The sequence below is a fragment of the Ptychodera flava genome, chromosome 16 (assembly GCF_041260155.1).
Source record: "Ptychodera flava strain L36383 chromosome 16, AS_Pfla_20210202, whole genome shotgun sequence".
NCBI classification, from domain to species: domain Eukaryota; kingdom Metazoa; phylum Hemichordata; class Enteropneusta; family Ptychoderidae; genus Ptychodera; species Ptychodera flava.
In genome coordinates this window covers 23,276,331-23,302,254 of record NC_091943.1, presented here as the reverse complement: position 1 = coordinate 23,302,254, position 25,924 = coordinate 23,276,331, and the positions used below count along the sequence as shown (strand labels likewise).

Below are 25,924 nucleotides of genomic sequence, written 5' to 3'. Positions count from 1 at the left end.
GAAGCGCTCATGCTCGTACGCTCACTATCACATAAACTTTATTGAAGCGAAGCAATGAATACAAGTGGAGTTGTTTCAGTTATTCTGACATGATTTTTGCCTCTGTGTTTCTGCGTGTGTATGTCTGTGCAAGACATGCAGGCCTCCTTGCTTTCCCTATAAAAGGATGGTTCAGTAACCTACTGTGATTGTGATTGTCTGTATGCTGTGCTAAGCGTTGATACTTGTGGTTCAACTCCTGGTGTAAACATTTACTTGTCTTCCAACAAAACCAAATAAATCTATCCTAAACTGATGGTGTTATTTCACAATATACACTTGCTTGTCTCTGAACAAAACTTTCATAACAAACCTGTTATAGACTGATAGTTATGTTTCAGTAGATATGTTTCACTAGCATTTAAATGAAAACATTTTCTCTTTGGCCAGGAAAATGATAGAAGTAGGATAAGAATACAGCAAAACTTCACCACAGGATATTTAACACAAGCCATTTTTATTCTTTCCAACAACTGAAAAGACGTGAAGATGATACAGTGAATTCTCACTATCAATGCAATTACCTATGACTGAGCAGAGCTGAGCTGTATGTCATCATGTGATCCTGATCCACACTGCAAACCTAACTATTAACCTTTACACCACCATGGTTTGGCCCAAACCCATTGTTAGCAATGGTGACTGTGGACCTGTCTACAGGGAATGGGGTGAACAGGTTAAAATAAAGGTGATATCTTACTGGTGCACTTTTTAAGTGTCACCATCAATTGCAAAATTCTAGAATTTTGTTTACACAGTACAATATTCTGTACTGATCAAATAAAACATACTATTTGACAAAATCACTATCTGTTATGTCACTATGAGAAAATAGCACCTGAAAATTCATTATTTTGTTGGAAATTTACAGTATTGTAGGGCATTTTCATTGTAAACTTGCTGGAAAAGCAGCAAAGTATTAAAAGTTGTAAGATTTGACAAGCTGTGAATTTATATTACATGTAAATTCATTATTCAATAAATTAAAAGAAATCTTAAGCTCAACTGGCATTGCCAATCTGCTGATACCTAGTATTTGATGTTTTTTATTTTAGTTTGAGAAAATTTTTGACCCGCCTTTCTGAATTTCAATGATCAGCTGGTCACTAGTTTTTCAGATGTATTTACCCATTCAATCATGTTCATGATTTCATTTGAATTTCCCTTTAGTCTAAGTTCATTTATTGTTGATGGCAGAATTAGGGAAAGTTAGAAAGCAAATATAATAGAAATTATTTCATGAAATCACAACACTCTTATAAGAGGGCACAATCAAATCCCCATCACAATCTGTCATTATGTGCCTACCTCACTGCAGAGTAAGACCAAAACACAAAAGTACCTTAAGTGATTGACCGGTTCTGGACTTGGTAGTTCTCAACCAAAGTGTACACATTTATAAATGTGCCCTACTCAGTCACCTACCATGACAGTTCTATGTGTACAACATACGGTAAGCTTATCTGACAGTTTGAAAAAATGTCTGTGCAGCCAATTTTAAAATTTACTGCTTACACGTGTAACTGTACATGCTGGCAGGAAGTCAATGCTAGACTTGTAATGTCCTATCTTCAGACTCCCTATCTTGGAATCTTGGATTCATATCAGAGAACAGCATTTCATTCATCTTACAGCGAGGGCACGACTTATCGGAACACCAAATTAGGTAATTACCCAGCAACTTAGCTGAGCACTTTGCAATTTGACCTGGCATTTACCTAAACAAGAGTCTGTTTTATTGTCTGAAGACTGATAAGATATCCACCAAACTCAGCAGGCAGCTCCCACTGAGTAAACTGATATGCCTAAACAGGAACAACCCATTTTCAATGGCATCCAGTTCATGGGAAAATTGTGAAAAGGGAGAATAAATATTATGATGTAACACAATCTATTGTACTCATTTTGTGTCCTGGACCTGAACCTGACAGGTTTTGCCTCTGTATGTTATTTGGAATTGAAACATCGCAGCATTGTTTGTAAATCTAGAGTTACAAAACTCGTCAAATTTACCACCTTCCATGAGCCCACCACCGACGTTGATGAACAGTCCATTTTTATCATATGATTGGATGGTTGCTCTGACAGTCAGTGTTTCTTCAATGTATGTAATTGTCATTAAAAAACTGTAATAACATGCATATATACAAAAACAGGACAAAATGACAGCTGCAAATCATGTTTCAGTTACACTTTACAACATTTTATTCCGGCCCTTCAAAACTCTCCCATCAACTACATGCAGCTGCCAGTCAAAAATGTTTTTTTGCAGTGTAGGCATATCAGTTTACTCAGTGGAGGAGCTGCCTGCTGAGTGTGGTGGATATGTTATCAATCTTCAGACCATAAAACAGACTCTTGTTTAGGTAAATGCCAGGTCAAATTGCAAAGTACTCAGCCAAGTTGCTGGGTAATTACCTAATTTAGTGTTCCGATAACTCGTGCGCCAAGTGTAATCCTTACACCTCTGTGGTTTGAAACAATCCCATTCTTTTCTATTGTAAACTTGGACCTCTAGAGAGGGAAATTAGGGTGCGAAAGGGTTGAAGTTTCATTGGTTTTAATGTTTAATGTATTTTGCAGTATTTTTTGTTCTGTTCATAAAGCACAGTTTCTTATGCTACTCCAACAATAGTGTCAAAATACCTAGTTACTAATTTGTTGCCATAGCGATATGTAATATTCATTGTTATTGTTGACAAGAGAGTTCTAGTCTAGGCTAGAATTCATTTTTCAAAGATAACATTACACATTGAACGCGGTGTATCCCGTTGGCGTGACCAGCATCCTATAAAATGAGTTGCTTGCACCGTCTTCTAACAATCCATAAGTCACTGAGTTCAATAACTTGGCTGCATTCACTGCGTGTACAAGCTGGCTGCAAAGACAATGTCTCTCTTGATAGCTGAAGATGCATCCTCCATCTTCTTATAGAGCACTGGATCACCGATTATCCTGGCAGCATTCCGGACATCCCGGCACACCTCGTCAAGGCGCTGGATTGTTCTCACAATGATACCCTCGCTGACATCAGTCAGGTCTGTGATCTCAGAAAATGGCTGCGTGATGAGAGAGAAGGAAACAGGGATTAATTCAATGACCTGACTGCCTGTGATTTTAACCCTTTCACCACCATGGTTCCACCCAAACCCATTGTTATCAATGGTGATCATGGACCTGTATACAGGGAACTGGGGGTGAAAGGGTTAAAGTCCTATTAGCTATATCTTTTGCATTTCTTCAATAAGATGAGTTGAAATCAAATGTGAATTATTTAAAAATGCTTACCGAAGTGGTACAGAGAACATTTTTCAAACATTGGCAATGAATGCATAACATAGACTTTAACAATAAAATAATTTTCAAGTTGCATATCAAATATGGCTGCTGCAAACATATGCATAAGCGTCTGAATTTCGTTGTCAAGAATTAAAATGGCGACATTTTCAAAGAAAATATGGCTTAATAATGGGAATCAAAAAGATCTCTCTGAAGGTTGGATGGTATTTTATGGAAGGTAATATGCAAAAAGAGACGACTAACACAGCTATAAAGACTTTTTTCTATTGGCAAAAAGATCAAACAACAAAGGACACGTATACATGTACCTTGCTTAGTAAACACATTATTGAGAAAGCAAACAGTGTTTTTAAGAAGTATGAGTTTGTGATGAAAAGACTAATTTAATGCAAATATATTATACATTTAATTTGTAATGTTGTTTTTTTGGAATTGCATATCCCTAATTCACAAATTGATAACACTAAAATTTCTACCTTTGAAATTAAAGTGTTTATTCTAAATTTTCAACGTGCTACTGACACATAATGCTATTAAACGATTCAATGTTTGTCACAATACAGAAACAAAACACAAGGGCCAAGACATAACTGCTACATTACTATTTGTGTCTCACTGGATCTTTTATATCTTATAAGATCACTCACCATTTTCCTGGCCCATTCATAGACCACTTCAGTCAGACCAAATCTAAACTGTTCAACATAATCACCAACTGGAATTTTCAACCCACTGTGAACTTGCAGTTGACCAATACGAGTTGCAACATCAATGATACGCTGCTTTCCCTGCAAGAATATTGATACAAAGTGTATGACAGCTAGTGGACGTGGTAGAGGAGAAACACTACTACCTCACAAATTGTGTCCAAATTTCACTGCCAGCATAGATACTGTGCAGTCACTGTCCTTGGCAATGGCTTCATAGCCAAGCACTAATGTAGAATTCCTGCAGAGTCACATCACGTAAACCAGACTAAAGTGACCATACCTTCCTGCACTATCTCAGTGGATATAAATATTCGTAAGTACAGCGCATGCCATGTAAAACATTTTGACCAGCAGTATTGCCAGAGGGCAAGACTGAATGGAAAATGTGTATATTCATAACATCCACACTACTGTCAATATTACACCAGCTCATCACTCATATCTACTACCCGAAAAGTATATAAAGAAGCTGCTTTTACAGATAACATCACACCAAATTCAATGTATTAGATGGTGCCAAATCGATTCGTCTCTGAAAAATCTAAGTTCATCACAGGAGGCCATACCAAAATGCTAGATACAATCCCATTAAACTGCTTTTCCACTAAGGGCACACAAGTTAATTAAATTACTATGCTCAGTGACATCATAATTTTTCTTCTCAGTTCCACTGAGTTTCTTCTCTTACCAAAGTACCATCAAATAGCCATAAAGAAAACAAACACATAGTTTTCTGGCAATTGTTCATGTTGTCTTTACAGGAAATACAGGTGTGTTTGACACAGTGTCTATTAAATTTGATTATCGAGTTTAGAGCCATACAGCATTTGTACTATGAAATATGACACAGATGCCGGCACCACTTTTGCAACTACAACTTCATGAACATACACAAGTCTGCAATTCATACACTCTCCCTCACCAAACAAATGGTATATGACATTGGGACATCCCTCACCTGTTCAAGCGTTTCAGTCAATTTAGGCTCAGAACATCTCTTTTCTTGGAAAACCATGCACGACAACAGAGCTGCAATTTCAGTCGGATCCAGGGAAGTCAGGACATTCTCAAAGACCAGCTCAGTGATGATGAGTTCATGGTTACTGATCTCACAGGCAACACGTCCTTTCAACTGCACGGTGTTGGTGCCATCAATATAACGCAGTTCTCTCAGAACCTACATGTATGGTGAAAATTGAATTGCAGTGGGGAAGAGTTGAGAGGCAAAGTCAATAAGAAGAGAAAGCATCAGCATTGCTGAGTAAATGTGCAAATCAATTGCAGCAATATATTTTGATTCTTCAGTTTATTAAGAGTAACATGTAACCTTGTATCTGAATATGTGTCTGAACATGTACATGTATCTTCAATACGATTAACCAAAGTATGGTATCTACACTGGCAATCTCTCTAGCTCTTCAAACTATCAAAATTGTGCCTTGAATTTTTCAGCAAATAACCACTAAATGTTCACTTTGGTGTACATGTACAGTAACTTTGATGCACCCATCCAATATTTGATGCATGTATCATTACAGTGTGTAGATGTCCATGTATCATTATGTAGATGCCAATGCATCTGTGATGGAACTTACACTGATTCTCAGCTGGTACTCAGGGAGTAGCTGTAGACTCTGATCTGACAACAGATACTTCAAACGTTGGAACTCGCCTTTCACCTTCATAATCTCATGCATTTCCTGAAACTGAATTGTGATGAATCAATCAGAGCCAGTACACACTGCAGCTAGTTGCCACTTCAAGCACCCAAACCATCCCATACCTTACTCTAATCTCTAAAGCCTGCCCTCAACCTTTCACTGAGTCACAGTTTTGCTGGCTTGAATCTAGACATAGCGTTAACATCAAGGTGATCTTTTCATTGAAGGTCATTGAGAGTATGGATGAAATGGTATTCTGGCAGGTTTTTTCTGTTGAACTGCTGAATTCCTTGGAATTAATGGAATTTTATTAAAAGATATTTATAAAAAGATATTTATTAGCTTTTATCTTTTACCATCCAAACCTGGCCTATATCTCCATCTTTTGAATGTTTTAAAAACCCAATATTGATGGTGATGTGCTTTGTTCAAGACTAGAAGTGTGGGTAAATGTTTTGCAAACCCTGATTATATTTTGTTTTTCCAAGGTATAAATAAGTGCTTTAGTATTCCTTGGGAAACTTTGGTAAAATAATTTGGAAATACCGACAATTTTTACCCTCTTTCATGATGCCCCTAGAAAAACTATTATATGACATAGGGACACTAAATGAAAGGAAAGAGTTTGGATATTCTAAAAACATATTGAATAGTGATTAAAAAGTCACTGATTGAGTATCTAAACCAAATGTACCCTGTCATCTTTATGTATCTGAATTTTTCAAACAAAATCAGAAAATCTGAATTATTCCTGCAATGGTCAATCGCTTTGTACTTACGTGCTTCTGAAAATGAGGACAGTTCACACATGTGAAATTCTCAATAGTCTTTTCAAGGAACTGCTTTTGTTTAAACCGCTCGACAAGATCAATGTCCCTGATGTGCAGGTCGGCGATGGGATCCAGGGTTTCAAGACCATCTGGGTTGGCATGAGTTATCCTGAGAAGCTCCTGAGTGGCTACACTGCAGGACTGACCAGGCGGATCATTTCTACAACAACAAATGGCAGATAAATTATTTGTATTTCTATCAACTCATCCTGTGACAAGACTGTAACTGTTTGCCTTTAGTCTTGGTTTCAATGAGGCAGGTAATTTGTATCTGCTTTGATATTTATATGTAAGAATCAATCTTTCCTTTGAAATTAAGTAAAATGTAATTATTATGAGAAACCCTTTGATCAGAGAGGTGTTTCTTCAATGAATTTAATGATTTTTCCTACACATGGGATGTCTGTTGCTATTGTACTGTTTGTTTGTTTGTCTTCTGTTTATTTCTTGAAGTCTGTTATTAGGCCTGTGAACCTGTTACGTAAATAAGTAAATAATTCAATAAGTAAATAAATAAATAAATAAATAAATAAATAAATAAATAAGATTTTGCCTCTATTGAAACAAACTTTCAGCCTGATTAGCAAACTTCTATGTAGAATTGAGAAGATCAATATTTTCTAATACCAGTATACCTGAATCTGAGTTGCTGCCGTTTTTTATAGTCTGCTATAATATTATCTGCTGCCACTTTCAAAACTCTTGTTGTTATGCCACCCATGTCGTCTCCTGTTATCTCCTCGACGGTATGATCACCAGCGCCCTCAGGTTGGAAAAGTTTTGTACTGTTTGCAGTGATTGGAAGCACATCACAGTCAGTCACTGTATTGTCCTTGCTCACCGAGTTTTGCACAGAATTAGAGTCAGGGCTTTTCTCCGTGAGAACAAGCACTTTGAAAGTCCTCTCAGCACTCGAGCTGCTACTAACAGACAATACAACTGCGAGGGCGCTCTTGTGCTTACTATTGTTGATGATGACTATGCGACCTTGAGAAAGGGCTTTGACAGCTTGTGGATGTGTGATTACAATTTTCTGAAATTCAGAAAAGAACACATTGGGACATTAGTAAAGTTTCAATAACTGTTCAGTTTGCCTTTTCTACACCACAATTCAAGATGATGTTATCGCCAAAATAGTCTTGCATGGTCAGAGAAGTAAACAGTAAGTACTACTTCAATTTCAGAATTCGGTGAACATGGTACACACTCAGTTTAAAGGGGCAGGTTTGTTATCAGCTTTATCTCTAAGCAAAGTGACTAACTGTGCACAACTTTCAAAGGAGGACAAATGAATAAAATCACATAAACAGTCAATGTCAAACAGCTACTAATGTGAGAACTAGGGATTAAGGACTGTCCCTTTAAATTTTAAAACTTTTATCATTATTTGCATTTCAACTTGAAGGTAGAACACACCTCTCTTTTTAAAGGCTACACTTTATCATCAGATGTATCTAACAGGAAATATATGTAGTCAATTAAAATTTCAATAGAGCTTGACAAAGATTGACAAAGTGTTAATGAGCACTCCTCGTATCTACTAATGCAAAAATCATGTACTGAGAAGGGGACCTTTAAAACATGCACAGCCATGGGAACTTTCAACATCCAGAAAATGTCACCACATAAATAAATTCTACTTCGACTTGAAAGTTGTCTTTCCATCCCACCCACCATTATAATCCTGACTAAAGGTTTAAGTCATACCACAGACAGTGTTCCACTCCACTGTCTGTAGTCATACCACTGAAAAGGTCAGGATTAGACTGGTGGCAAAGGACAAAAGAGGGTGCTACAACAAGCATACTTTATCGGCTTAGTGTCTCAAAACAATTTGTTTAGCACATAACAATTTCAATGGAAGACAGAAATAAAATGACTTAATCCTTAATCCTCTTATCAGATAAAACAAACCCATCTTCAGTATAAAAACAGCTGTTGAGGTAGAATGTACCTCTGGGAATCATATTCAGACTCTCAAATTTTTACTATACTTTGCTGGCCCAGTGTGAACTTATTTTGATGATTGTAGAGTAAATGACATTCTCACCGTCTTGTTTTTGTATGGGTCAAAATTTCAATTTGTTCCCTATTGAGTTGATTTAAATGATAACGACCATTCTGAATTTAAAATATTGGTAACTTTAGGTCATTGTTTCTCTGATAACAAAATTTGCTTAGTGACTTTATTCTGACAGAGAATGGTTTAAGGTTTCCTTGAGGAAAGTTTGAACAAAAGTTAGAGTTTGGAGTTGGATAGTACCATGAGTCTTGGTATTTTGAAGGAGCATTCATTGACATTCCGCATTCAACATTCTCTCAAAGTTGGAAAAAGCTACGGTTTATAAATTTCAGTAAGCAAAGCATGCTAGATATAAGTAAATTCTTATATAACAATGTTATACTTGTAGTGATTTGCCTCACAAGTGTGATCCAAAATATGTATCCTTCCTCACCTGTAAAGAAGTTCTCAAATCCTGGATCTCTTTACATCTGAGATAGTACTCCTCTAAATCTGCCTTGCACTTTGTACAGTCAACATCCTTCATGGTTTTCAACTTCTTGCTCATCTCTTCCAGACTCCTCTGCCGTACTTTCCTGTCTTTCTGCGTATGGAACTCTGAGAAACTCCTCTTCATCATGTCTTCCACTCGCAGGGCTTCAACTCGCAGCAGATTCAGAATCATGCTGTACGTCAGCCTGAATTGTGACTCCAGCTTTGTCGGTTTTCCCTGTCGTAGAGAATTCCAGATCAGAACTATATGGATCTTTGGAGTATCACAACTTTATGAAAACTACTGGTATTTTTGACTTTGAAAATAGTGCCTCTTATGGCACTGGGTGATAAGTCAGTAAATACTGTAAACTACCCATGAGGATTCATTCAATTAATATACTTGGGTGTTTCTTTGATGAAAAGACTAAATTTTTTACTGATAACATATATGCTAAACATAGCTGAAGAATTTGTTCTGTTTTTTAAGTGGGAAAATAAGTTGCCCAATGTCACAGACATTCAGTAAAATGCACAAAAATTATGAATATAATGATACAATACCATGCACTGAAACTGAATATATGTGTGAAAGATTTATCTATGGAAATTATGTTCCAGTACAAAAAGGACACTTAAAGATACTAGATGCAATGTGTTATCCAGTGTTTGTGTTCATGCACAGCTTGATTAATTGACCTTAGGCTGTGAAACCTGCAATGTTAAACTCATTAGAATGATTGGACCAATGATTAAGTTTCTCAAAATTTCTAAATCCAACGAACAATTTAGGCTACTGAGTTGAAATAGCAAGGATTTAACTAGTTAATTTTAATTGACAGTGCCCGTTTTATATTCAATGACAATAGCTCATTATCAAAACACATTGTTATGAAAAATTTTGGCGAGATATGTAAAATTATTTCTCAGTTCAAGCTGGAAAACTCACCAACATCATCTTGTGCAGATCAGCCATTTCCGGCACATCTCCCTTACAGAGGATGAATACAGTGCCAGTGGTGTCCAGACCTCTCCGTCCAGCTCTGCCGGCCATCTGAATGTACTCCCCGGGAAGCAAGTCCCGGAATGCCATCCCATCATGTTTCCGAATGGAATCAAAGACAACAGTCCTAGCTGGCATATTGACTCCCATAGCAAATGTTTCAGTGGCAAATAACAACTGTAGGGTAAAATGAGGCGAAGCTTTTTGATTTTCATTTATAATATTTTTATTTTGGGAAAAATAAAAAATTGTTGATATTCTTCATATTGATTGTGTTATTTATTTCTCTCTTGTAGGCTCGTTATCTTGAAAAACCTTTGTACTTTGGTGACCAAGATAAAGAGGTCAAATGAAGCCACTAAGATACTTGCGGTCTTGCTTGAGTCTAGGGTAGAGGTCCAGGCCCTTACAAACCTGCTTATTTCTGCATACAGCATGAATGTTAAACGTTAACAAGTTCTTGCACTTAGGAAAGACAAAATCTGTCTTCTGACATAGAAAGAATCAGTTCATTATCGTACCTTGACAAGTCCCCTCTGGAAGAGCATTTCAATCACTTCTTTCAGGATTGGTAAAATACCACTGTGGTGAACTCCAACACCTCTCTTTAACAGTTCCTTCATGTGAAGAACCTGAAAGCAAACAAAATTAACCCTTTTAGTGCTGTAATCGATCCAACCAAACTTTGAGAGTAACATTTTACCAATTTCTTTGAATTTTTCTGTATTATCTTATAATTTTAGGTGGAATTGAACACAACTTCTTTTTTTTGGCTAGAAGGCAGATGTTCTGAGTAAAAGTAGCGCGGATGGCATTGTGGCTCCTAAACAACATTATACAATATTGTAGAAAACATTTGCAATGATTTTCATATAAATATTGTAACCAATCCCCTTCAACCAAATACTGAACATGAATTTGAATCATAGATTATCAGATCATGCAAGCATAAACTAAAACATTTCTCATTATTCATCTCACCTGGGGCAGTTTCCTATCGTTGTCCTTCAATCGCTGCACGCATTTCTGGAAGAAGACGTGAATTTCACTCTTCTCGATTGACGTGGTCAGATCTAGAGTTGTCAGCTGACTGGCGTTACTGTCGCACTTCTTCTTGGAGAAAGTGAAGGCGACGACCGGCAGTCCATCACTCTTCTTTAGCATGCCAACTATTGATAGCCACACATTCTTGTCCTGAAAAATCGTACAAAAGTGAACATATCACACAGAGGTAAATCTAAAAAACTTGCTATGTAGGTAAGAATTTATAATGGCAAGTTAACGTTTTCACAACAAAGAAAGCAAAAAGAAACATTGGGATATGGTGGTTTGAATTTCATCATCATTAACCTAGTGGAGACTGATTTTGTAACTACCTTCATAGACAAAATCTCTTCATAAAAGTTGCCCCAAATAAGTATAGAGTTACCATACTGATATACAGTCACATACAAAACATACAAAAAGTAGACAATGATGGCATTGGTTTTGAAAACCTCTCTGAGCAATTAGCATCCTTATCCATAAAATTTGCCAGGAAAACTTATGGATCCAGATTTACCGATTCCTTTCATCTTGTGTATTGACTGTATTTCAAGAAGTGTAGAGGAATATCTCATGAATTCACAGTAACCAAGTATCAAGTAGTGCCACGACATAACATCTGCAACAATGATTCCACCAGTGTCAAATTGTTTGATTTCCCGTAACCACTGGAAAACCAGTAATTAATTTTTGTGAGCTAATCGCTCTGAAGCATTGGCCAACAGGGATAAATTTGAATATTTGAAGAAAGCTCACCTGTTGTGGGTTGCCCTGTCTGACTCCCTTGGCTCCATATGAAGTACTGTGTTTACTGGCTCTCTCTTTCTTGGCATCAACTGCTTTGTAGTAACTGAGAATTTCGCAAAAAAGTTACAATGATTGGTAAAATTGTGTATGGTATTCTATTTACCTGATTTTCTGGCCCAGCTTTGTGTTTGTTTTTGTAACTTACTTCTGAAGTTCATTGAAGATGAATCCCAATGTGCAGTTTTATCATTCCAAATTTGACTTTCATGAAATACAAGGGAAACTCTGGAACACTTTTGAGACTATTCATTATGTTATGACTTTGTCTTTACAGTAGATTCTATACATTTTACTGACAACAAAATGATGGTGTGATTAATCGTGAATGCTGGGAGAATATCTTCTTCAATATTTACCCTTTCGTCATGAAATTCCGAGTTGAATCCACAATCAGAAATTTCTCATTGCTTGTTTTATTGCTGTTTCCTGTGTACAAGTAATGTTCCAAGGGTACTGGTCTCTTCAGAGTGCTGATAACATATATCTTTTTCCTTTTCGTACGTCTGAAATAAATAAAATGCACAAATACAAAACACCTGTTTTTTTATGCAAATATGATCACAAGCAGAAAAGAGAAACCTCTTTACAGATACTGTGTACATAGAGAAGCCATACATTTACTCTCACTTGATCTATTTTGTGTGTGCAACAAGACTAAGCAATACCACTATACTGTCAAATGACAAAACTCGACAGATAAATGATCAAAACTCACTCTTTGTAACCATGGCAAAATTACTAGAAATTAAGTATTGACAAAGTGAGATAAAACAATGTGCAAAACCTGTGAAAGAAACAAGAGAAAAATCAAAATTGAAAGTTTCTTCATATCTATTTCTGCGTCTGTGAAAAAAGATTTTTCCTATATGAATTCAACCATATCATCAGAAAAGTAGAAATACAGCTATGTTTACTTCATTCACATTTCAACATCACGCCCTCCTGTAATCTGAGTACAAAGAAAATCTTGGCATGTCTACAATGTACCGCTGATGACTTTATTCTGCCATTGTATAGTACCGGTAGTGTGGGAAAATCAGGAATGTCCTCACCCTATCCATTCGGCAAATTCCAAGGTGTTCGGCACAGTGGCACTCAACAGGATCAGATTCACATGGTCTGGAAGCATTATCAACACCTCCTCCCATACCACGCCTCTCTGGACAAAGATCAAAGAATGATTCAAACACCGTCAATTCTTGAGTATTGATTGTCTTTGCATTCCAGTTTATGGCAATACTGAATTCATATTAAAAGACAGTAACTAATATTCTCCGAAGCCACAATAATTTTGAAGCAGATTTTCCACCTCTTTGAAGATAACCCTGATATGTTCCGCTGTCTTTTTTACAGCAGTATGTACTGTACAGCCCCTTAGGCTAGGCAGCGTCAACTAATAGTAAAAATGGTAAAAATGAAGTAATTTTGAACACACCACTCATCACAGGCTAAACTCTGGTTATTAGTTTTGAACAGTGTCTTAAATCAAATTATACAACGTTCACAGACACATAATACCAAATCTTTTCACTGGTAATCAGTTGATAACAATACTACATGTAGCTATGAGCAGACTTTACTGTAGAGGAAGCCATAGAAATGAAAAAATCTTTACAGGGGAACATTAGCCCTGTAAAGTCAAGAACATTAGACTAAGTGTGGAAAATAATATCCTATATAAAGATCTGGTTAAACCATGGTTAATGATGGAGGGACTGCAATATAAATTTTTCACTCCCACTTGTTCTGCACATACCGGTACTGTATGTAGAGGTCTACAGTGGGGTTGTGCCAAACCACTGTCATGAAAGGGTTCAAGAAATGTAACACTGTCTTACCTCTGAGTCATTAATGTAGTGAACCTCATCAAATATCACCCACTCTAAATCACGGATTACGTCAGATCCATTGTACAACATGGACCTGAAATGTCAGCGGATTGGTTGTAAAAAACAAACTGTCAAAAATTTACATGTAAACACTAGGATGCATCACAAATAATTGCCTAATGGAAAAATGTAAATATTTATTTCAACGTTAACTTTATGGCATTGAATGTCCATCATATATTGATCTTCATTGATGTAAACACAAGGCATCAGATCAGCATAGGCTAACAAGAAATGTTGGAAATGTTTCAGAATTAAAGTAGGCATGCTAAGGATATAACCGTACGCAAGGCATTAACATGTAAACTTGAGACAGCGAGAGAATAAAAGTGGACCATGAAGATGCACGAACAATTTGAAAGATTTGTACAGAACACTAATTGAGGTTGCAGGGTGTGTTTGATATATCTACAGTACATTTATAGGTTGACAAGAAATGTTCAGTATTCAAATTACGATGGGACGCACTTTGAAAGTGAAAGACTTAAACTTTCAAGGAAACTTTCAACCATTCTCCTTCAAAATAAAGAATAAAAATTCAGGGGTCACCATGCAAAGTTTGGTAACACATTACCTAACATATAACAAAATGGGTGCCATCCCTGTACCATGTCTATGAGTAAATCAAATTTTTGATTTTCAAAATATTAAGATGGTGAAAATTTTACTTACTCAAAGTGCTTTAAAATGAGCCCCCCTCATGAACAGTAGACCACAAAAGTATTGTAATAATTTGAGAGTCTGAATGTCAGTCCCCACGGCACATTCTACCTTTAATAAGTATCCATGTACATATATTTATGATGGTTATTTCCAATGTAAGAGTTCCCATTTACATTGAATGTTACCAGTAACAATTGTACTTTATTGTCAAGGTTTGTATACCGGCACACATTCAGCAAATGTACTCAAGATTGATACTAGATATTCAGAATTTTATACAGGATGTTCAGGATGTTAAATGTACAGGATTTTTATCAGATGTTCACTATTATTATGGTGTTCAACATATGTGTAGGATCTTGGGTTGCCAATGAAGAAGTTTTTCTGGCAGGTGGAGTGAAGTTTGGAAGAAAGAAACCTACCTCAAAATTTCAGTGGTCATGATGAGACACGAGGCTTCTTGATGTATCTGTACGTCACCAGTCAGTAACCCCACGTCACTGAATGTAGTCTTGAAGTCCCTGAATTTCTGATTTGATAAAGCCTTGATTGGAGATGTGTACACAGTCCTGAGTCAAAGAAAGAAATATCAAAATATTGAGCAGAAGAAAGAAAAATATTGAAAAATATTGTACTGATATATTGTGCTTATAGTTTTTTGACTTTCCTAACGGAGAGGTATTTCACACTCATGTTATATCTGAAAGTGGTGATAGATTTTAATACTTTCATGGCTGTAATTCTAGAAAATAATCAAAGATTAAAATTCTGGTATTTACCAAACAAAAATCCTTCAAATATTTAGAAATTCTCTTGAAAATGATTAAAAGATATCTTGTTGAGAAACGGGTCATTGAAATGCGACCAAAATCATCAGGGTCACTGTGCAAATTTTGGTACTAGAGCAGGTATATTCACTAGAGGAACAAATTACCTGACATTTACTGATATTTGAAATTCAAAATGGCCGCCATCCCTGTGTTGACTCTATGGGGAAAAATAAAGTTTTTGATTTTTGAAAAACTAAGGCTGTGAAAATATTTCTTACTCCAAGAGCTTTTAAATGAGCCCCAACTAGTGGTAAATCAGGAAAGAATTGCTAAAGTTTGGGAGACAGAATATCTGTCCCCAAGGCGCATTCTAAGTAGTGATTTGTACTGAACATTATTGTACCAGTATGCTACATGGTACTGTCTAAAATCTGTTACACCCTGGTAAAAACCAATATACAATGTACCTTGTCATATGCTTTGCTGCAAGGGCTATGGCATACTCTGCAACCACAGTCTTACCAGCCGAGGTGTGCGCTGCGACGAAGACACTCTCATGGTTTTCCAAGCGTAAGATCGCTTGCTTTTGGAAAACATCAAGCTCAAACGGCCACTGCAAAAATTAATGTGTAAGAAATCATAGTTAAAAAATTGACTGAATTTTGTAAACTTGCAATGACTTACCAAGGACAATGTGTAACGACATGCTTCGAAAAGTAGAAAAATAACTTTCAATTGACATACAAAACAATATAGTGAAAAAACTCATCATGAGTCATAGCTACTTGCCCTTCAAAATCATACAGGTTTATTAATTATTTTCTTTGTTTGTATATGTAGTTGTATTTGTATGTGTGTGTATGTATTTGTTTGTTTTTTTGATTCATTGATAAGCACAATGTCTTATAACAGAATTGGACTGTACTAAGTTTTGGTGAAGATAGCAGTTAGAGTTTGACATACCCTGTATGCTGGGTCAGGAATCCTCTTGTAGAAATCACTGACTGGAGTAGAGATGTCCACATTAACAGCCCACTGCTCTTCAACGGGACGGGCTACTTTCACTGGAGTGTCCTCCGCTGCCTTCTCCTCTTCATTCTATTCAGACAGAGCAAACACAATGTAAAATCAAGGGTCAATTTGATAATTTCGATCATGCCCAGTTTGAGTTCCTCTTTGATAAATGGGTAGAGGGTACACACACTCAAAGTCACTTGAAATTCAAGGACTTTTAGGGGCTTGCGCAGCAACTTTCAAGGTCTTTTTGAGATTTAAAATACCATTTTCCAGGTATCAATTTTACAAGATATCATTTTTATATATCATTTCTACATATTATTTTGATGATATCTCAAATGATCATGTTGTCATCCTTGTAAATTGTGGATGGATTATCAATTTTCCAGGACTTTCCACGACTCAATTGCATTTTCAAGAAACCTGCTAGGACTTTCCAGGAGGCTTTGAAATTCTTCAGCTTCAATAAAACAAGTAAACAAATAAACAAATAAACAAATAAAACAAATAAAACAATGTCATCGACACTTTAAGTTATCCAAGTCAAAATTGATCTCTGGTGAATTTCAAAGAAATTCAAGGACTTTCAAATGTTTTCCAGGAGTGTACTGACCATGTATGTATCTGATTACAGGTTAAAACTGACTGAAATTTAAAATGGCAGAGAAGACTTTTTAAATGGCCAATAGCTGTAACTTTTAATGATTTTTTTTGCTACTTTTGATTTGTATGCCAATCACAAGCTCTTGTTCTATACTCCCAATTATGTTAAAGGTATACAGTCACCTATAATATATATGGTCAAAGGGGCGTTCCTTGGTTTTCAAAATGCCCATGTGAGGGTGCTGTCTTTAAAAAGCGGCCACCCACTTAAAATCTGTGATTGGTTAGATTTTCTCTTTCCATGGTAACTGTGGCAAATTGGAACAGGTGACAGTATACCTTTAAAACACCAACTATTTAGATTGCCAACACAGTGTCTATACATGTAGAATGCACTGTTATTGTTTATATTTGAATTCTAGTCCGGACCAGAAATCAGTTGTCAATGATAACAATGCGGTCTGCACATGCACAGGTTATGCTGACAAGCTGCATATTGTGCATTTCAACATGCTTTGAGGAGTAGAACAAGAACTGTAGATGACATTACTATAAATACAAAAACAGTGAAAAAACTGAAAAAGATCACCAAATATTTCAGCTAGTATAGCCCTTTACCACCAGATAACAGAAGTCACAGTACCAGTAGCTCCCTGTTTTATCTATTTTCTTGTATTTTTAAACGTACACATACCTTGATGAGCATATCTTCTAAACTTTCACTCCTTGGTATCTGTGCACTCTCATCCATGTCATCCTCTCGCCTCTGCTCATCGTTTTCTTCTTCATCATCACCCATCAGATCCAAGTCATCAAAATCTCCGACAATGTCATTCAGGGTCAGGACAGTTCCAGTTTTTGTTTCTATGGGAACAGCCTCCTCTTTTTCGTCTTTCTCTTCTTCAAATGACATTCCACATTCAAAACCTGGCGGAACTGTTTCAAGATCTGTGGACATAAATGAGACATAATGTCTTGAAAAATTTCCTTTGTCATGCTAGATGTGTTACCTTTTGAAAGGGACGGATGTTAGGAGGTTGATGATACTACAATAAGATTGTTTCCATAGGTGGGTGTTCAACCCCTTCACCACCATGGTTTGGCCCAAACCCATTGTTACAAATGGTGAGTGTGGACCTGTTTACAAGGAATTGAGGGTGAACAGGTTAGCATGGAAGGTCTGGCCTGTGGTGGTCAATGAAAGTTGTGTCCATGGCAGATTCAACAATTACTGGTGTGTAAATATGAGGAGACATCATGCAAGATCGGAGTAAGTATGGACTTCTGTACAAATTGTGCTTTTACATGAAAGAGAATTGAAGGATTGATGACAATATTGTCAATGAGAAAGACTGAAAACCACTTTTCTATTTGCATTTGCTTTGCTACATTGTGCAGCTGTCTTGTTTGGGCCAATATTTGGATTCAACAGTCATTTATGAATCAGTCAGAATGAATCAAGTTTAAGCTAACATGAAATGAAATGAAATTAATGCTGAATTTACATTTTATCTTGCATTGGTTAAAAATATATACCAATTACACAAGGCCTGGCAATCTACACTCTATTCCTCCCCTCAAACTTCATTCTTTCATCCACACTTACCATGTTCAAGATCCACTGTTGCTGATTCCAGTGATTTTGTGATAACGTCAAGCGAGGGCTCATCCATTCCACCTAAAGAATGATTAAGACAGACATCAGTCGACAACTTGGAACGGCAGAAGATTGCAGGAGATTTTGATGAATAGCATAAAGGAGCTATCGTTGACAAATCAGGGAAGAACTTGAAACAAAAGATGGTCTTGACAGAACAGTTACTTGATGATTTTCATGACACCTATACATGAACTTGATTTCATCCTTTAATTTCACTCATCTGTAATAAGCAACCACATTCACAGCATTCAGTACTGAATTTCAACTTGAACTCATTTTTGAAGCAAAAGGCATCCAGTCTCTTACAGAGACATGTTCGAATTTTGAAGGCTACATGCCACGAAAAGTACCAAAATGAAAGGCCAGGTAAATTGTACGGAACATGAAGGTCATCCGATAGAAAATTAAAGTTGATCAACGAGAATTTAACAGACATGCCACATGCCTTTGTATTACATCTTACCATATCAGTGGTGCAGCTGAGAGTGGCAAATATATACATTAGTTGTACCATGCACATATCAATTGAACTGTGATGATCATATTCATACAGTAACACATACATACCTGGCCAAAATGGAAAATTTGTTGAACTGCCCCGTACAGCTTCAGACAGAGGACCTGGTGGTCTAGCCAGCGATGTAGAATTCTTGGCAGAAATCCCGGTATCCACCACATCAACCTGATTTGATAATAGAATAAAATTTGCAGAAATTATCATCAGCTCTGGTCTACTTCTAGTGGAGACTCATTTTACTGCTATTAAAGTTTTCAACGTCAGATTTTTGCAGAATATTAAGACTTCAATTTCATTATTCAATACAATACAACCAAAAACAGAGGGGGAGAGAGAGAGAGAGAGAGAGAGAGAGAGAGAGAGAGAGAGAGAGAGAGAGAGAGAGAGAGAGAGAGAGAGAGAGAGAGCGAGAGAGAGAGAGAGAGAGAAGCAGACAGACAGAGAAGACAGTCACTTATTTCAAATATTCTGAAGTCATGACACATCAAGTTAAAGTGACTCTCACCTCTTCATATCCCAGTAACTCTCCCGTTGTTGGTTTTCTCTTCACCTGGAGGGTTGACTGCACTGGACAGCTGTCCATGTGATACAGGTTTTCTACACATGGCTGCCTCGGCCAAAATCTACATGAAGTACGGTAGCAAAAGGAATTGACAATCAGAAATGTTTGTGTGATAATGATAAAATTGTGTGTTCCATTTTCAGTTATGGCAAACACCATTGAACTTTAGAATCTCCTGTCTGTTTACAATCATTATCAACAAGTTTCAATAATTAAAAAATATCACTATATAAGTATATAACAGATGGCTTTCCTTGAATTTATATTTGTAGAAAGTAGGAAGTTTCACAATTTCTTACAAAATCCAAAAGTAATATTGTTAAGCTTTTCAATGTTACTCAAGGGAGAGAAGCTGAAAAGCAAGACATAAAATGAAAAGTTCACAAAGACATAACATTTCCATTGTTGATGGCATGAAAACAAATGTCTACCAGTAGAAAACCTAATGAGATGTAACAGAAGTAATCTAGTAACAGTACAGCTTCACCAGCTTCAATAAAACAAATAAACAAATAAAACAAATAAAACAATGTCATCGACACTTATCCAAAACAAAGTTGATCTCCGGTGAATGCATATACAGATGTAACCAGAATATGTTAACCTCAACAGATTGCAAAAATGGTATATGAAAATGACCTTTGACCTCTACAATTTTTTGTTCAGTATGGTTTATTCATCAATTTAGTCTGACTTACTTCTGTGACACTAGCAGACTTGCAGGACATGTCAGGTATTTCTCAAGCTCCTCCTTGACATCTGGAAGAACTGGTGGCAAACCATTGGGAACCTGTAGATAAAACCAATCAGTACATTAATAATATTGTTGGCAAACCAAAATTATTCATATATTGAGTAATTTATCTCATCCCCTTAAAAACTTGATTTTGATTTCAGATGATCCAAACATCTATGTAATTACAAAATGAGCTACCTGCAATTAAAATGAAAATGTACATCAGGACAGTATACTGTTTTCCACTGCCAAATCAGAGTGTCTGCCAGGCCATGATGTAGACACATCAGTGATGTGCACGAGTTCACCTTGATGTATACAGATTGTTGGATAATGGCCAGACAGCAATGGATTCTGTTAAGGAATTTCAAGAACGCTTTCGATTGACTTGGAGACTCAAGTTGAACTATCAACATCAATTGTTATGGAATATGTTGTGGAATTGTTATGGAGTATTCTCTTCTGTTTGAGAATATTGTTGTTAATATTTTGTCTCCTATTATTTTTTTATATTTATTGCATTTTGTTTGCTGCCTTTGCGTGTTTGTGGAGCGACATTTTTACATAGGGGTCAGTCACCTATAATTCTTATCTGGACTTCTGGTCAAAGCCTCATAAAACAAAATCAAATCAAATCAAATTGAATTAAATCAAATCAAATCAAGTAAAATAAAATGAAATAAAATAAAATAAAAAATTCACTTTGTGATATTACAAGCCCTTCCTATGTAATTCACTTCAACATTTGCCGATGAGAAACCCCTGGGTGTTTTGAAGAAGGAGAATTTCTGGCACTTACAGTTGACAGACGGAGGTTAGGACTTTCTTCACTCTCAGGCACTACTGCTACATTTCCTGCAGTTCCAATCTCAAGAAGGCTGAAAGACAAATGAGCTGGATCCCTTGGCGGCAGGTCTGTGGAAATCAAAACCACACACATGTCAAAGACACGTAGTCCTTCTCTACAGTTATTTGCCCCTGTCTCTTTTATATAGATACCTCAAAGACCTGTACCTCAAACGAGTGTTCTCAGTTCTATAGAATCACCCAGTATTATACCATCTTCCCATAAAGTTACATACCGGTATACATGTACAACAGTCACCTCAACGAATTGCTGTCCGTTTCATACTAAACAGTAGCTGCTTGTTTCCCCATTATAGACATACTGAAATCAAGTGTTTGATGTATTCATGTCACAATGACATATTAAGTTTTGGATAAATATCTACAGGTGATATTGCAACGTACAGGAAAATATTGGATGCATATATTACAGGTAATATTGTACAGGCATATATACTGCAGTCTCTTTTCGCTCATTTACATTAGTATTTACAATAATAGGCCACAGTTCTATTTAATATTTTTTAAAATATAAATTTGTGTATAACCTATGAGATATACAGAGATCAATTTCAGCTGCTTATAAAATTCACTGGAAATGGCTTCTTTACTTGTATATTTTTTAAAACCTTGAAATCTCTTGAAAAGGAATGCAAGGCTTTACTTGATTTTAGTTATGAAACTGCTTAATTTACAACTTCTGCCTTTACTTCTGATTTATTCGCTGATATTTGCATTCTTTTCCTGAACACTTCCTACTTGATTTTTTCTTTCCAAAACAGTGGTTATCAATGAAAAGATGACCCAATGAAGTGGGTCAGATTTCGTAAAAGACTCCCTCTGAGTACACAGCATTGTGCTACTTAGTTATAAAGACCCACGGGCTCAAACCCGCAGGCTGTGTATGTACGTGTCCTAGCCTTGGTAAATAGGTTGGTCATCTCCTGTCCATCACCCATCATAGAAAGAGGATGTAACTACAAGTATTACAAGAACAGAGTTTCATTCAGGATACCACACAGGGCTCGAAAATTTTTTTAAAAATTCACTTGCCATAGGGCAAGTGAATTTTCAATTTCACTTGTCCGGAAGAAAAATTCACTTGCCCTGAATTTCAGATGATTTAAAGAGTAAATGTGTATGGTTTTATTCATGTCATTGTAAAGAGACAGTAGCTGTAACTTACTGATAAATTTGTGTCCTTAGTCTGTGTATCAAAAATAATATCTTATGTAACGTATACATGCACAGTGTTTCAGCCAGCTTTTGTTAGCATGGGGGACACAGTGACCCATAGTAGGTCTTAATGGGGACAAATTAAATTTTGGGGGGAAATGTAATGTATTTCAATAAAACAACACCGGTACATTGTCATTGTGTGTCATCATGACCTGGTACCTTGTGTTAAATAGGCAAGTCAGGTAGGTGCACCAAGGGTAAGTATATAATAGGCCACCGGTGTTGTGTCAAATTGTGCCCATGTAAAACTTTCAGTATCATTGAGTTTACTGCTACCACGTGGTATGTGCATAAACTGCAGGGTTCCCCTAAGTCACCAAAATGATTAGCCAACTCATCATTAGCCAAATCAAAACTCTTGTAGCCACTTTGAGCAACTTTTAAACAGTTTATGATCTCAAGTGTAGCAACAGCTTTCTCGGCATTCAGGAGTTCCTAATTTTACAAATCAAGATGTTTTGTATGTTGTTCATGATAGTTTTTACATTAAAGAAACATTTGTTTAGTTTTTATTACATTATCTGTGTTTTTATGACATTGAAGGGATTGAAATATTTATTCATTTCTAGTGGTAAACTTTTGCCACAAGAAATAATTAGGTAGCAATTCTAAAAATCAGGTAGCAATGTGAAGTGTATATTACCACAGATACAGAATACTTCTGCAGCATTGAGTCAGTGTTCACAGTATGACAACTTATAATACATATACACTACAAGCTCCTTATATGGTTTTGTTAGCCACACAAATACAAATTTTCTATGCAGAAGAAAGCATTTGGTAGCATTGTGACAGTGTAGATACAAGTATTGTGGTGTTGTGTCGTAGTTGTGATCAAGCAGGCTCAATAGCATCTTCAGCATAAGTATTTTTCTTGAGACAAAAAGGGTCAGGTCAAAATCCTTTAAAACAAGACGCAATGATATTGTTCAATTCATTTCCCAATGTTTTAAAGAGTAGTAATAGTTTTAATGATAATGATAACATTGTAGCCCAGGAACATTTTCATTTGAATTTTTGATATCATCAAGAAATGTCTGGTGATGTTCACTGTTACATCATTAAACTGGAGGAATCTGCAGAAATATTAATGTGATGATTCGAAATGGATATGCTTACTGCAACTACTGTTGACAATTTGCCTTTGCCATAACTGTTAATAAAATTTAATTTAAAACTGGCAGTCAAGCTAAATGCCATTAAATTGGAAAGCAAGAAATTACCTTTTATCATAAGATTGTGCCTATTAGACCTCCCTAGGTGGTTTCTTTTGCACCATAATTGTGTACTTAAGGGGTCTTCATCATGACATCACATAAGATGACCCAGATTTGACCTTTCAAACAAACCTCAAGTTTTTCTCCTTTTCCCTTGTATTCTGACTCTGTTTGTGAAAGTTTCCTTTGAAATAATGGTTTTTACTATCAAACTGAGTAATTGCAGGCCAAATTTTGATTCAAGCAACGTAGGTAAAACTTGGACTAAAAAGGACGTCGGTACGCGGGACTCATCACAGGCAAAGCCAAGCCTCAGTGTATTCACTATCGCTATACGTCCATGATGTATTGTAGTATGGTCCGTCCATGAGGGACTGAGAGGGACGCTGATTGCAGTATTGAACAGCAACAATGTTTGCTTCACGTACCAGGGAATTTGTAACTTTGTAGAAAGGAGAGTAAATTGTTCAATACATTGCAACTTTGTAGGAAGGAGGGTAAATTGTTTCAACACCTTACAACATTTTATTGTAAAGCTGTAGTTTTCTATTGAGGAGGCATCGTGACATGATTTCATGAGAAGAAAAAAACATAAAAGCGTGCAAAGACGTCAATATTTTGCCATTTTGTAACCAAGCAGAACAGAGCTATTTTATCAGCCGACCATATCGAAAGCGGTACACTCAAAGAACTAGAATTTAGAAAGAGTGGCAGCGCGTACGTACAGTGGCCTCAGTGAAATTCACTTGTCCGTCGGGCTGGGAGAATGTTGTTTTCACTTGCCCGGACTCAAAATTCACTTGTCACGGGCGTCGGGCGGCGAGAATTTTCGAGCCCTGCCACAGTGAGGGAGGACGGTGGATTTTGCTCAAAACAGTACCAGTGTGACAGGTTTCTGGATGATAATTCGACTTAATTGTGTTTTAACCCCACACGCGTTACAAACTGTTCAACAAATTACGTTCTAGGCTAATCAGGGGTAAAACAGTCATTTGGAAGTGGGAGAATTTTTATCATCCTATTGCAGGACTGTAAGATCACATTCACTGTTTGACAATCAGAAATGGCTTGCCAGACTGGGGTAGTTTAATTGTGTCACAGCCTCATTAACAATACTGCTGTAAACAGTGTAGTTTGGCCCTACCCAGCCTGTATCCAGTGGCGGCACGTGAGAAGCAGTGTTCTATGCATGGTTGTATGGGCTCGTACGGCTTCTCACCACTGTCATGGATCCAAAGGAAAACCAATGAGCGTCTCGCTGTTTTATCGTAAAACAACTGATTACAATGAACCTGCACACATAGATGTGAGCATTTTCATTTTACGGTAACCTCAGTTGCTCAGCAATTTTGTATGAATCTAACGGGAACTGGGCATTTTTCAGTCCAGAAACCTGTTACACTGGTACTTTTTTGAGCATTTATTTTCATTAAAGTAGGGCTGTTTGTGTTCTTAAAGGAGTGTGTCTCAAAAACTCTGCATGTTTGCCAGTTTTCCTAAGGCTAGTTGGATTCATGGTGAGAAGCTATACACAAGGGCGTCAAACCATAAAACATATTTGGCTTTTCAAACACCACCATTGGGTCAATAGGGCTACTGGCCCTACCTACACTAGCCATGGTTGTATAACCATCATAAGATTAGAGCCAGTCTAATACATGTATTTGAACTAGCCCCTTTATCGGCCATACTGCAGCAAATGCATGACAGCTCTACTCGCATGTTTGTGTTCATTGCACTTCATAAAGTTGATGTTGCATATGTATATCCCGGATGTATATATGTATATAGTCTATTGCGATGGGAGCGGAGGCTATGATAGTCCTGCATGCTATTGATTCCAGACCAGCCGGAGTATAGTAGCTTGAGATTTGGCGTCGGGTCGTGGATCGGACAGTAACCCAGCAAAACCTCGAACTACTGTGATGCAGTTGATAATGACAGACTTGTATGTAATGCTTGCAACACATGGTCTTACCATGGAGGTAGCTACCTCCTGATGGTCTTACTCACTGTGTACCCCCGCCCCCTCCCCACGGTGAATGGGATGGATTCAAGTTGTGCACAATGTGGCAAATGTTGATGTTCTGCACGTTTGTATATCTCATACACCAATTTTAAAAGGTTCATTCCACTATTTACATCGAACCACTGGAACATATTTGTCGTTCTTTACCTTGCTTAGTTTCCTCAAGCAACTTCAACTGCGCCGCCATATTTCATTAACTGTCCACTGGGGGCGCTGTTGTGTTGTCAGTGTTCAGGATCAATTTTACGGCCACTATTTTTTTACAGCCAGGTTTAATTTCAGGTTGGT

General features: G+C 36.8%; 1 protein-coding gene across 1 annotated transcript; it reads right to left on the bottom strand.

Moving 5' to 3' along the window:
- Positions 1 to 479: 479 nt before the first annotated feature.
- On the bottom strand, positions 480 to 25,924 carry LOC139114348 (superkiller complex protein 2-like). The gene is made up of 25 exons (XM_070676017.1): positions 25,784 to 25,924; positions 21,105 to 21,220; positions 20,268 to 20,359; positions 19,513 to 19,630; positions 19,058 to 19,172; positions 18,437 to 18,508; positions 17,525 to 17,778; positions 16,174 to 16,308; positions 15,678 to 15,823; positions 14,863 to 15,009; positions 13,727 to 13,811; positions 12,941 to 13,047; positions 12,245 to 12,391; positions 11,838 to 11,931; positions 11,019 to 11,231; positions 10,559 to 10,669; positions 9,984 to 10,214; positions 8,997 to 9,272; positions 7,176 to 7,573; positions 6,490 to 6,700; positions 5,645 to 5,755; positions 5,008 to 5,226; positions 3,987 to 4,127; positions 2,487 to 3,098; positions 480 to 1,666 (listed from the first exon to the last, which is right to left on the bottom strand). Exons 1-24 carry the CDS (start codon positions 25,821 to 25,823, stop codon positions 2,898 to 2,900), a joined length of 3,780 nt encoding a protein of 1,259 aa, XP_070532118.1. The 5' UTR covers positions 25,824 to 25,924; the 3' UTR covers positions 480 to 1,666; positions 2,487 to 2,897.